The sequence below is a fragment of the Callorhinchus milii genome, unplaced genomic scaffold (genome assembly GCF_018977255.1).
Source record: "Callorhinchus milii isolate IMCB2004 unplaced genomic scaffold, IMCB_Cmil_1.0 Scaffold833, whole genome shotgun sequence".
NCBI lineage: Eukaryota > Metazoa > Chordata > Chondrichthyes > Chimaeriformes > Callorhinchidae > Callorhinchus > Callorhinchus milii.
In genome coordinates, this window is record NW_024705574.1 from 19,594 (window position 1) to 33,920 (window position 14,327).

General features: G+C 54.0%; 1 protein-coding gene across 1 annotated transcript in view; it reads left to right on the top strand.

Moving 5' to 3' along the window:
* LOC121852502 (UTP--glucose-1-phosphate uridylyltransferase-like) overlaps positions 1 to 14,232 on the top strand; it is a gene marked incomplete at its 3' end in the record, with an annotated part of 18,605 nt that extends 4,373 nt beyond the window's left edge. The window contains exons 3-9 of the mRNA XM_042346469.1: positions 529 to 626; positions 3,497 to 3,604; positions 4,517 to 4,702; positions 8,874 to 9,007; positions 10,152 to 10,446; positions 13,453 to 13,650; positions 13,990 to 14,232. Coding sequence (XP_042202403.1) covers positions 529 to 626; positions 3,497 to 3,604; positions 4,517 to 4,702; positions 8,874 to 9,007; positions 10,152 to 10,446; positions 13,453 to 13,650; positions 13,990 to 14,232 — 1,262 coding nt within the window. The remainder of the gene's footprint in view (positions 1 to 528; positions 627 to 3,496; positions 3,605 to 4,516; positions 4,703 to 8,873; positions 9,008 to 10,151; positions 10,447 to 13,452; positions 13,651 to 13,989) is intronic.
* Positions 14,233 to 14,327: the final 95 nt, after the last annotated feature.

The following is a 14,327-nucleotide window of genomic DNA, read 5'->3' on the forward strand; positions in this document are numbered from 1 at the left end:
ATTTCTGGCTCGATTGTTACCCCGCTCCCACGCAGAGGAGGTAACAACGCACACACATGAGTCAACTCATGTTTGTGGGGGTTCGTCGCTGGGCGCGACGGGCTGCCGCCCAAAGCACACGGTCACCACACTTTGCAGCGTATCCTGCGAAGCGCTTTTCGAGATGACTCGAAGATTGGCTGAGGTGCTGGGTCAAATGCCGGGATTATTTTTACATTATGAACCCTCCGCCTTGGACCCTCTCCGCCTGTCTTCAGATCGCACCTCGGGACTTTCCTCTTCGACCGTGCCTGTGTGTGTCTGTGTGTGTGTGTGTGTGTGTGTCCCCTCTCACTCACTCTCTCCTTCACTCTCTCGCCCCCTCCAGCTCAGGTGAAACTACACCAATGTGGTTGGGAACTCCTTTCTCTTTTGAGTGGGTCCCACCCTCAGCACTGCGTCAGCTGTGAGCTCAAAGTTCGACCCTGTCTGGAAGGACCCAGCTGTCAGATAGTTGAAGCCTTGACACTTTGCTCCCATATGTTGCAGGGTTTATCCGATTGTTTCAGATGAACAGATACCCGATGAGCGTCATGGAGGGAGAGCTGCTTAAACTCCTGGACACAGCCCCCCCGGACAACGTGAAGGTGAGTGTGGAATCCTGTAGCCAAGCGGTTAGACTAGACTCCTCGCCTCGAGTTTTCTTAATCCGCACACACCCACAGACACACGAGCACCAACGCACACAACAACAACAAACCACGTAAAGGAAAAAAGGTTAGTTAAAGGTAGGGTGGGGCCAATCGAAGGCAATGACGGCAATCTTGTGGAGGCAGAGGGCACGGCTGACATACTGAACGAGTTCTTTGTATCTGTCTTCACAATGGAAATGGATGCACAGTATTGGATGAGAGGATAGAGGAAATGGATCAGATTACTAGAGACAGAGAGGAAGTTCTGAAAAGATTGACTGGGCTCAAAATTCATAAGTCACCAGGACCAGATGGGTTTCACCCACGGTTGCTGTGGGAGTTACGGGTTCAAATAGCGGAGGCTTTGGCCATTATATTTCAATCATCATTGGATACAGCAGTGGTGTCAAGAGACTGGAGAGTGGCTAATGTTACCCCACTCTACAAAAATGGGCAGAAAGACAAGCCCGGAAATTACAGGCCAGTCAGCCTAACTTCGGTAATAGGAAAGCTACTGGAGACCGTAATCCGGGACAAAATAAATCTCTACTTAGAGGAACACGAGGTAATTAGAGACCCCCAACATGGATTTGTTAAAGGCAAGTCTTGCCTAACAAATCTAATAGAATTTTTTGAAGAGGTGACTGCGAGGGTTGATGAGGGAAATGCGGTGGACATTATTTACATGGATTTTAAAAAGGCTTTTGACACAGTACCGCATAAGAGGTTAATAAAAAAACTGGAGGCTCACGGTATTAAGGGGACAGTAGCTGTTTGGATTAGGAACTGTCTGAGTGACAGACTGCAGAGTGTGCTGGTTAATGGGTGTTTCTCGCAATGGAAGGAGGTGACCCCAGGGATCGGTATTGGGACCACTGCTCTTTCTAATACATATTAATGATCTGGACTTGGGCATAGAGAGCACTATTTCCAAGTTTGCAGATGATACCAAGTTAGGTCAGGTAGTAAATAGTGAGGAGGACTGTAATAATAATAATAATAATCCTTGCATTTGATATAGCGCTTTTCACGTCGGGAGGACGTCCCAAAGCGCTTCACAGAATATACTGTAAAGTGAAATGACTGTATATTTGTGGGCGAACGCGGCAGCCAATTGCGCACAGCAATGTCCCACAAACAGTCGTGGATTGAAAATGACCAATTTTTATTATTGTTTTTTGTTTTTTGGAGGGATTGTTGTTAGGCTCTGTGTGGAGTAAGGAAACTTGCCCAAGGTTTGGCCCTCTGCCTGGAATTAAACTCAGGTCTCTCACTTGAAAGCGAGTGCTCTAACCACTGAGCTACAGGACTCTACCATCTGCAGGCAGACATACACAGAATGGTGGAATGGGCTGACATGTGGCAGATGGATTTCAATGTAGATAAGTGCGAGGTGATACACTTAGGGAGGAAAAATGATAGGAGGCAATATAGGCTTGGGAGCTCAATCTGAAAGGGGGTGAACGTACAGAGAGATCTGGGCGTTCAAGTAAGCGATTCATTGAAGGTGGCAGAGCAGATAGACAGGGCAGTAAAAAGGGCATTTGGTGTACTGAGCTTCATTAGTAGGGGCATAGAGTATAAGAGAAGGAGGTTATGCTTAATCTGTACAAAACACTGGTTAGGCCTCAGCTGGAGTACTGCGTCCAGTTCTGAGCACCGTACCTCAGGAAGGATATTAAGGCACTGGAAAAGGTGCAGAGGAGATTCACGAGAATGATACCAGGAATGGGGAAGCTTAGCTATGAGGACAGGCTGGAAAACTGAGGATTTTTCCCATGAGAGCAGAGAAGGTTACGCGGGGACCTGATAGAGGTCTTCAAGATCATGAAAGGTTTCGACAGGCGAGATAGGGAAAAGCTGCTTCCGCTGGTAGGTGTGTCTGTGACTCGTGGTCACAGTCTTAAGATATCTACCAAAAGAAGCAGAGAGGAGGTTAGAAGAAATGTTTTCACTCAGCGAGTTGTTAGAATTTGGAATGATCTGCCCGAAAGGGCAGTGAAGTCCGATTCGATTACAGCTTTTAAGAGAGAACTGGATAGGTATCTGGGAAGACGGGTTTGCAGAGTTATGGGGAGAAAGCTGGTGAGTGGGGTTAGTGAAAGTGACGCTCTGTCAAAGAGCCGCACAGACTCGATGGGCCGAATGGCCTCCTTCTGTGCCGTAACATTCTATGAATCTATTCTATGAAAAAAAAGCAAGATTGCATTTATAGAGCGCCTTTCACGTCGGGAGGACGTCCCAAGGCGCTGGACAGTTGGGTCAGGACCCGAGCATTGGGGGGGGAAATGGTCAGAGTGAGGGGCGGGAAGGGAGGGAGCGAGGAGGGGGAAGAGAGTCGAGAGTGGAGCTGAAGGCACGGTTGAAGAGAAGACACCTCTGTCAGTAGGAACCTGCTTGTCAGTTGTTCGATGAATCGCTTTTCTGGGGGTAATAATCCCTTCAAATAATAATAAATTGGTCACTCAATCCACGACTGCTTGGGGGGACGTCGCTGGGTGCAATTGGCTGCCGCGGTTCGCCCACAAAATATACAGTCACTACACCTTACAGTGTATCCTGTGAAGCGCTTTGAGACTCCTCGAAGACGTGATAAGGCGCAGGGTCAAACACCAGGATTATTATTATTTATCTTTCAGTGGATATAGCGCCTTATCAAGTCATCGAGACGTCTCAAAGCGCTTCACAGGACATACAAATCTCCTCTGCATCCCTGTGTCCCCCTCGATGGCTTTCCTGAAGTGCGGTGACCACGCTATAATAATAATAATCCTGGCATTTGATGTAACCCTCTCACCTGTTGTTTTCTCTCACCGGCTTTTCAGGAGATGAAACGGGATTTCACAACATTTCTGAAGCTGTATTGGAACGTTATGTTCGGTGAAGAACAGTCTATTCAGTGGGATAACATAATACCTCCATCAGAGAAGTCTGTAAGTCATTATATTGTAACACTCCCAGGTCAGGGTTAGAGACATAGTAAAGCTCCTCTACACTGTGCGTCCGTCCACACTCCCAGGTCAGGGTTAGAGACATAGTAAAGCTCCTCTACACTGTGCGTCCGTCCACACTCCCAGGTCAGGGTTAGTGACACAGTAAAGCTCCCTCTACACTGTGCGTCCGTCCACACTCCCAGGTCAGGGTTAGAGACACAGTAACGCTCCCTCTACACTGTGTGTCCACACTCCCAGGTCAGGGTTAGAGACACAGTAAAGCTCCTCTACACTGTGTGTCCACACTCCCAGGTCAGGGTTAGAGACACAGTAAAGCTCCTCTACACTGTGTGTCCACACTCCCAGGTCAGGGTTAGAGACACAGTCACGCTCCCTCTACACTGTGCGTCCACACTCCCAGGTCAGGGTTAGAGACACAGTAACGCTCCCTCTACACTGTGCGTCCACACTCCCAGGTCAGGGTTAGAGACATAGTAAAGCTCCTCTACACTGTGTGTCCACACTCCCAGGTCAGGGTTAGAGACACAGTAACGCTCCCTCTACACTGTGCGTCCGTCCACACTCCAGGTCAGGGTTAGAGACACAGTAACGCTCCCTCTACACTGTGCGTCCGTCCACACTCCCAGGTCAGGGTTAGAGACACAGTAACGCTCCCTCTACACTGTCCGTCCACACACTCCCAGGTCAATGACACAAATTGGCTGCTGCGATCACCCACAAAACCACTCTCGGTAGCGCTTGGGGATATCCACAAATTCCAATGATGATCCTTGCATTTGACATCAGCGCCTTATCAAGTCTTCGAGACGTCTCGAAGCCCTTGATGGGACACGCTGTAAAGCGAAGTGACTGTGTGGTCTGTTAATTACCATCACCTTTTGCTCCTGACAGGTTCTGTCTTACGACAGCCTACAAGCCATGGAGTTGCCCGAGGACATGGCCTCTTTGCTGAACAAGCTGGTGGTCGTGAAGCTGAATGGGGGGCTGGGGTCCAGCATGGGAGTGAGTGGACCCAAGTGCCTCATCGAAGTGAGGAACGGCTGCAGCTTTCTGGACTTGGCAGTGGAGCAGATAGAGGTCAGAATGGTCACTCACCCCATTCCCGCAGCGGCATAACAATATTAATAATCATCATCATCAGAATAATCAGGAGGATAATAATCCTTACACGTCTTTGGGACGTCTCAAAGCCATTTGCAGGATACGCCGTCAAATCAATTGACTGTATATTGTGGACCAAACACGGCAGCGAATCGCGCACAGCAACTACTCGTGGATTGAGTGACCGTTATTATCATTAATATTATTATTGTGTGGTTGCGTGCGTGTGCGCGTATGTGCGCGCGAGAGAGGGCGAGTGTGGGAGAGAGAACAAGGATGTGCGTGTGTGTGCGTGGAGTCCTGTATCTCAGGGATTAGACCCCTCGCATCACAAGCCACAGCCCCTGTAGCTCAGGGGTTAGATCCCTCCCCTCGCACCCCACAGCCCCTGTAGCTCAGGGGTTAGACCCCTCACCTCGCACCCCACAGCCCCTGTAGCTCAGGGGTTAGACCCCTCGCCCCCCACCCCACAGCCCCTGTAGCTCAGGGGTTAGACCCCTCACCTTGCAAGCCAGAGGACCCGAGTTCGATTCCCAGGCGCGTCAGGTCAGGGCAAAATGTTGGTCAATTTAACTTATTCCTCTCCCCACCCCCCACCCGCACACACACCCGAACACGCCTCTGTTTACCAGCGGTAAGCAGGATCCCGGTTGTCAGTCGATTGCCGGTTGGGGTTAAGGGACTCTGTCAATGTAAGGACTATCAAGGATAATCCGAGCGGGCAATATAATATAATGCCACATCCTGTTTGCTTTGTTCATTGTCTCCTCGACACAGTCCGGACACAATGAGCAAAGTGTCATCTCGCTCCCCGTCAGTCTCTCTCGCTGTCTCCTCTCCTGCCCGGGAGGCTAAGGACATTTCCACAGCCCCTCATCACCGGGGAGATGGAGCGAGAGCGCAGTGTGGGTTCACTGGGAAGGAAACCAGGGCTGGGAGCTCACAACAATTTACAACAACAACAAATTACACTTGTACAGCATCCTTCAGGTCGGAAAGACGTCCCACAAGGCGCTGGACAATCCGGGTTTGGACCCCAGCTGAGACTTGGGGGTCAGGAGGGGTGGAGGGCGGTGGTGGATGGGGGTTTTGTTGAGGGTGGGAGGGGTGGCCCGAATTCACGGTCGAAGAGGAAGTTCTTCAGGCGGGACTTGAAGAAGGCAACGGAGGGGGTGAGGTGGAGGGACTGAGGGGTGGGGTTCCAGAGTGTGGGGGCAGAGAAGCTGCAGGGCCGACCGCCAGTGACGGGGCGGGAATAACGGGGGGACCTGAAGCAACCTGGTGTCCACCGAGTGGAGGGAGCTGACATGGGGTTAGGAGGTCGGAGAGGTTGGGGGGAGCAAGAGGGTGGACGGAGGTGTTAGAGGGGCCTTATATACACTCCGAATAATAATAATCCTTGCACTTCAAACAGCGCCTCATCACCTCCTCGCGACGTCTCAAAGCGCTTCACAGGATACACTGTAAAGTGTAGTGACTGTGTTTTTTTGGCGAAATGCCACCGGGCGGTTCAGGGTGACGGGTTTCCATGTGTGTCAGACACCCGGCTGGACACGGTGACGGGTTTCCGTGCGTGTCAGACACCCGGCCGGACACGGTGACGGGTTTCCGTGCGTGTCAGACCCCCGGCCGGTCACGGTGACGGTTTCCGTGCGTGTCAGACCCCCGGCCGGTCACGGTGACGGGTTTCCATGTGTGTCAGACACCCGACCGGTCACGGTGACGGGTTTCCATGTGTGTCAGACACACGGCCGGTCACGGTGACGGGTTTCCGTGTGTGTCAGACACCCGGCCGGACACGGTGACGGGTTTCCGTGCGTGTCAGACCCCCGGCCGGTCACGGTGAGGGGTTCCATGTGTGTCAGACACCCGGCCGGTCACGGTGACGGGTTTCCGTGCGTGTCAGACACCCGGCCGGTCACGGTGACGGGTTTCCGGGTGTGTCGCCGGGAACATAGGTTCTGCCAACGCTCTCTTAACTCGGGAGTTGTGCTCTTAACTGGTTTAGCTGCTTCTTAAGTAGGGAAGAGTTTAATTAAGCTGAAGAACCAGTTTGATTGACCTAACTCTGCCTCCGGGCTGTGTCACCCCCTCCGTTGCCTCCTCCGAGCGTGTGGGAGCGTGTGGGAGCGTGCGGCTGGATTGCACGTGAGTGTAGCGTGTAGAGGAGACAGTGATTCCTTGTGCTCTCTGGTGCAGAGTGTCTGCCGTTGCACTTGCTCTTTGTGAGGGAACACAGGTCCCGACAATGTTCCTGTCCCGTGAATCAAATGGAATCGATCCGGGATCATCCGGAGCCGGGCAACGGTTGCGCTCCACGATACACGAGGTTACTCCACTCCACTCAGGAGAGAGAGCGTTCGGGACAAAGATTCCGCTTGGTTTAACGCCGCTTTGGGGACTGGGGTCGTTTTTCAACTGTGTTTGTGATTAATAATAATAATAATAATAATAATCGGGTGTGGGAATATCAATAATAATCCTCGCCTTCGACCCGGCGCCTCGTCGCGTCTTCTAGACGACTCGTAAAGGCTTCACGGGATGCACTGTTGAGTGTAGTGACTGTGTGCTTCGTGGGCGAAACGCGGCAGCCAATGGCGCCCAGCGACGTCCCCCACAAACAGCCGTGGGTTGAGCTCCCTCTGCCTCCTCGTCCTCCGCGACCTCTCTGCTGCCTTCCACACCGTCGACCACTCTCTCCTCCTCCTCCTCCCTCCACCGCCTCTGCTCTCACCTCAACCTCCAACGGCTCTGTCCTCGACTGGTTCAGATTGTGCCTCTCGCGCCGTCTCCGCTTCATCTCCTCAAACGGCTTCTCCTCCGGCCCCGTCTCGTGTGGCGCTCCTCAGGGCTCCGTCCTCGGTCCCCTCCTCGTCAACATCTATGTGCTCCCTCTTGGTGACATCATCCCCAGACATGGGGTCAACTCCCACATGTACGCGGATGACACCCAACTCTATCCAACTCTCTGCCTCCGCCCTCGACTCCAGGACCCACTGCTGTCCTGACAGAATGTCTGTCTGACGTCAATCCCTGGAAGAGGGAGAACTTTCTTCGGTCAACAAGTCCGAGGCTCTCCTGATTGACCCTCAACTGTCCTTTCTACATCTGCGTCATGACCCGTTCTGCCTTCCCCCACCTCCGCAACCTCGTCCGGCCCCGCCACTGTCTCACACCGCAGGCCCCCGAGACCCTCACACACGCCTTCATTACATCCAGGCTTGACCCCCCCCACCCAAACTCCCTGCTTGTCGGCCCCCCAATTCCTCCCTCCACAGGCTGCACCTCATCCAGAACTAACTCTGCAGCCCGTGTCCTCTCCGGCACCAACCTCCGTGACCCCATCACCCCCATCCTCACCCCACCGGGGTCCCACGACACCATCACCCCCATCCTCACCCCCACCAGGCTCCCCAACCCCATCACCCCAATCCTCACACCAACCAGGATCCCCGACCCCATCACCCCATTTTCAACCCCCACCAGGCTCCCCACCCCATTACCCCCATCCTAACCCCACCGGACTCCCCGACCCCATCACCCCCATCCTCACCTCCACCAGGCTCCCCGACCCCATCACCCCCATCCTCGCCCCGACTAGGCTCCCCCCCCATCACCCCATCCTCACCCCCACCGGGCTCCCCCACCCCATCACCCCCATCCTCACCCCCACCAGGCTCCCCGCCCCCATCACCCCATCCTCACCCCACCGGGCTCCCCGCCCGCCATCACCCCCATCCTCACCCCCACCAGGCTCCTCGCCCCCATCACCACCATCCTCACCCCACCAGGCTCCGCCCCATCACCCCCATCCTCCCCCCGACTCCAGTAAAAGCTAATAACCATTCGGTCACTCAATTCACGACTGTTTGTGGGACACTGCTGTGCTCTATTGGCTGCCGCGTTTCGCCCACAAAATATACAGTCACTACACTTTACGTATGTCCTGTGAAGCACTTTGAGACATCTCAAAGATGTGATAATGCACTGTGTCAAATGCAAGGATTATTATTATTGTTTGTCAGACACCCGGAGGGTCACGGTGACGGGTTTCCGTGTGTGACAGACACCCGGAGGGTCACGGTGACGGGTTTCCGTGTGTGTCAGACACCCACAAAAAGATTTCTGTGGCTTCCTTAACCTCCAGCACATGAACAGAACCTACGGCAGTGACGTCCCGCTGGTGTTGATGAATTCCTTCCACACCGACGAAGAGACGTTGAAGGTCATCCCGAAGTACAGCGAGTGCAACCTCAAGCTGTCCACCTTCTGCCAGAGCAGGTGAGTCGCTCTGCCCTCCCCAGCCCCTCTTTCACCTTCCCTCACCCCCTAAACCCCGTCCCCCCATCCCCCCAGCCCTCGCCCGGCCCCACTGGCTCCCCATCACCCCCTAAACCCCGTCCCCCATCCCCCGCCCTCGCCCGGCCCCACTGGCTCCCCCTCACCCCCTAAACCCCATCCCCCCAGCCCTCGCCCGGCCCCACTGGCTCCCCATCACCCCCACTAAACCCCGTCCCCCCATCACCCCAGCCCTCGCCAGGCCCCACTGGCTCCCCATCACCCCCACTAAACCCCATCCCCAGCCCTCGCCAGGCCCCCCTGGCTCCCCATCACCCCACTAACCCCCCGTTCCCCCATCTCCCCAGCCCTCGCCGGCCCCACTGGCTCCCCATCACCGAACGGGTCGATTTCGAGACCCTCTCGCTCGTTTTCAAATCCCTTCACGCCCCGGCACCTCCCTCCCTCTCTCTCCGACCTGCTCAAGCCCCCCCCCCCCACTCCCACACCCTCTGGCTCCGCTTGACTGGCTCCGGCCTCCCGTTTGTCCCTCGTTCTACCATGAGTGGCCGCTAACGCCCCAAAACTCTCACTCTCTCCCTCTTATCCCTCCGCCTCGCCCCTTCCTTCGGCTGCGTAGAGGACCCCATCAGGCTCGAGGGGCTGAATGGCCCTACTCCTGCTCCTACGTCTCCTGGTCCTGTGGTCTTAAGTTACGAGGAGAGTGCGCGTAAACTGGGATTATATTCCCTTGAGTTCAGAAGGTTGAGGGGTGGTTGGATATATCCCATATCCCTGATCAACCCCACTCCCCCGCTCCGTCTCCCCATAGCCCTGATCAACCCCACTCCCCCACTCTCTCTCTCCCCATAGCCCTGATCAACCCCACTCCCCGCTCTCTCTCTCCCCATAGCCCTGATCAACCCCACTCCCCCACTCTCTCTCTCCCCATAGCCCTGATCGACCCCATTCCCCCGCTCTCTCTCTCCCCATAGCCCTGATCAACCCCACTCCCCCGCTCCCTCTCTCCCCATAGCCCTGATCAACCCCACTCCCCCGCTCCCTCTCTCCCCATAGCCCTGCCAGCCTGTCCTCCCCAAGCCTCCCTCATGGAATCCCCTCTCTCTCTCTGCCCCGGTTAGAGCAGCTACCCGGTGTTGAGTAAAGAAACTATGCTTCCCCTGACGCGCGTTGCTGGGAAATCCGGGGACTCCGAGCTGTGGTACCCCCCGGGTCACGGGGATATCTACACCAGCCTGGCCAACTCGGGTCTCCTCAAGAGTTTCCTGGCCGAGGGCAAGGAATACGCCTTCATCTCCAACATAGACAACCTGGGAGCCAGTGTGGACCTCTCCATCCTTTCCTACCTCCTGCAACCAGCCAACAGTGCCCCGTGCGACTTCATCATGGAGGTGACCAACAAGACCAGAGCTGACGTGAAGGTGGGACCTTCTATTTACCGCGACGCTGAGCCGGTGTGGGGGCGGTGGGGGGGGAGGAGGGAGGAGGGAGGGAGTGGGGAAGGTGACGTACGCACAGGTTGAAGAGGGAGTTAGATTTGGGAGGTCAATTCGGAACCAATCTGCACTTGACTTGTGGGACAGCTCCCGAGGAACACGGACAGCGCAAGCAAAGAAATGGCATTTGTTTCAAGAACAAATTGGATCAGATCAGATTAGATTACTGCCCTCCGTAGATTACCGTACCCTCCGTTCCTCCGGCTCTGGTCTGCTCCACATCCCCCGCCCCAACCGCCCGACCATCGGTGGCCTTCAGCCTCTCAGCCCCGAGGCTCTGGAACTCCATCCCCAGTGCCTTCACCGCTTCCTCCCTTTCCTCCTTCAAGGCCGGTCTCAAGACCTTTCTCTTTGGCCTTCAGCTCCACTCTCGACTCTCTACCCCCTCCTCCTCGCTCCCTCCCTCCCCTCCCCTCACCCTGACCATTTCCCCCCTCCTCGCTCCCTCCCTTCCCTCCCCTCACCCTGACCATTCCCCCCTCCTCGCTCCCTCCTTCCCTCCCCTCACCATTTCCCCCTCCTCGCTCCCTCCCTTCCCTCCCCTCACCTGACCATTTCCCCCTCCTCGCTCCCTCCCTTCCTCCCCTCACCCTGACCATTCCCCCCTCCTCGCTCCCTCCCTTCCCTCCCCTCACCCTGACCATCTTCCCCTCCTCGCTCCCTCCCTTCCCTCCCCTCACCCTGACCATTTCCCCCCCCAATGCTCGGGTCCCGACCCAACTGTGCAGCGCCTCGGGACGTCCTCCCGACGTGAAAGGCGCTCAATAAATGCAATCTTGTTGTTGTTGTTGCCAGAAAATAATATCTCAGGATATAGTATACAAACGCACACACACCAACATAAGGGACATACAGAGGCACACACACACACACACACACAGAGACACACACACACACACAGAGACACACACCACACAGAGACACACACACACACACACAGAGACACACACACACAGAGACACACACACACAGAGACACACACACAGAGACACACACACACAGAGACACACACACACACACATACATACAGACACACACACACACACAGACACACACACACACAGACACACAGACAGACACACATACACAGAGACATACAGAGGCACACACACACAGATACACACACCGACAGACACACACATACACAGAGACACACATACACACAGACAGACAGACAGACAGACAGACACACACATACACAGAGACACACATACACACAGACAGACAGACACACACAGAGACATACAGAAACACACACACACACAGATACACAGAGACAGACACACACATACACAGAGACATACAGAGACACACACGCACACGCCTGTGTCCCCGGCAGTCAGTAGGAACCCGCTTGTCAGTCGATTGGGGGATCACTTTCCGGGGGTAATAATCTGTTTGTGGGGACGTCGCTGAGCGCGATCGGCTGCTGCCTCGACGACCTGTTACGGCGCTATGTCAAATGCAATCAATCAAATTATTATTATTATTATTATTATTATTGTCATCATCATCTGTTTGGCATTGAACGTCGATGTGCAGAGAGCGACTTGGGACGTCCTCCTGACGTGAAAGGCGCTATATAAATTGTTGTTGTTGGGAGGGAGGGAGGGAGGGAGGGGACACTGTAGGGGAAGGGCGGTGAGGAGACGTTTCACCTCTTTCACCTCAATAATTTTTATTTATCTTTGGTTTTATTGGTTTATCATATTTATTGTAATATGATATTTATTCATTTATTCATTTATTTATTTAAACAATGATTATTTATTTATTTATTTAAATATTTTATATTAATAATAATAATCCTTGAGTTTGATATAGCGCTTTTCGCGTCTTCTCGACGTCCCAAAGCGCTTCACAGAATAGACTGTAAAGTGAATTGACCGTATATTTGTGGGCGAACGCGGCGGCCAATTGCGCACAGCAATGTCCCACAAACAGTCGTGGATTGAAAATGACCAATTTATTATTTTTCAGAGGGATTATTTTGAGTGTGGAGTAAGGAAACGTGCCCAAGGTTAATATTTATATGAAAGTGAAACATGTCAAACAATATATTTGTTTATTAATGTTGTTATTTCATTTTTTAAATGTATTTGAACAATTATTTATTTATTCATTTAAATATTTAATATGTATTTAAAAGTAAAACATGTCAAACAATACATTTGTCCACAATATGTTCTGCGAAGCGATTTGTGAGGCATTATCCTCCGACTTGCACCTCATCCCCAATTACCCGGCCTTCGCCCCGTAATCCCTGCCCTCGACCCCCCCCACTGCCCCCCCCGACCCCACAAACATCTCCGCCTCAGTCTGGATGACGTGACTGGAGTCATAAATCCCCCCCGTTTGGGGGTGGGGGGAGCGAGCGATCCCCAAATTCCCTTCAACCCTTTGGGTGGGGTGGACTGCCTCCGATTTCACCCCAAAAGCGTCCTGGGCTCTGGTTTTAAGTCGATGACCCCACCCCCCCACCCCCCCACCCCCCTGGAGGTGGAGTCCCCCCCCACACCCCGACCAGAGCAAATAGTTTCTCCGCAGCTCCAATCCCTTTATTACCTTAAAAGTGAAACCTGTATCAAATGCACGGATTATTATTATTATTATTATGTGTGTGAGTCTGACCCCCACCCCACCTTGTGTTGGGGGGGAAAAAAATCCCCCACAAAATACTCCAGACGCTGGAAATCTGAAAACAACAACGGAAATCGCTGGGAACGAACACTCAAAGCCGGTCAGGCAGCATCTATGGAGAGAGGAAAGCGAGTCAATGTTTTGGGTCCACGGCGACGAAGTTCTGACGAAACGTTGACTCGCTTTCCTCTCTCCATAGATGCTGCCTGACCGGCTTTGAGCGTTCGTTCCCAGCGCCTCCACCTCTTGGGCGGGCGACGGTTTGACCCGGACGTGTGGTTGTCTACGCAGGGCGGGACGATGATACAGTACGACGGAGGGTTGAGGCTCCTGGAGATCGCACAGGTCCCCAGAGAACACGTGGAGAAATTCACCTCCGTTTCCCAGTTCAAAACCTTCAACACCAACAACCTGTGGGTCTCCCTCACGGCCATGAAGTCTCTGGGGGAGAGCGATAACTTGGACACGGAGATCATTGTCAATAACAAGGTACTCGCAGCACTGCGCGTCCGTCCACACTCCTGGGTCAGGGTGACAGACACAGTAAAGCTCCTCTACACTGTGTGTCCACACTCCCAGGTCAGGGTTAGAGACACAGTAACACAGTCACTACACTCCCAGGTCAGGGTTAGAGACACAGTAACGCTCCTCTACACTGTGCGTCCACACTCCCAGGTCATGTTGAGCACCAACTTATTACAGGATCAATCCCTCACTCCTTCCCCATCTTCAGCTCGAGCCTGTGTGTGTGTGTGTGTGTGTGTGTGTGCGCGTGTGCGTGTGTCTTTCCTTGAGTGCCATTGCTCCTCCTCCTCCGCACCCCTGCAGACCCTCGCGACCGGACAGAACGTGGTGCAGTTGGAGACCGCCGCCGGAGCTGCCATCAGAAACTTCGACCGGGCGCTGGGGGTCAACGTGCCTCGGAGCCGGTACCAACCGGTCAAGAACACGGGGGACCTGCTGCTGGCCATGTCCAACCTGTACGGGCTGGAGGGGGGGCGGCTGCAGCTGAGTGACCGCAGGCAGTTCCCCAAACTGCCCCTCATCAAACTGGGCACATCCTTCACCCAGGTCAGTGCCCCTCACACCAACAACAACCACCACAACAACAACCATCACCACCACCACCAACTCCCTCACCAACACCAACACCACCACCAACACCA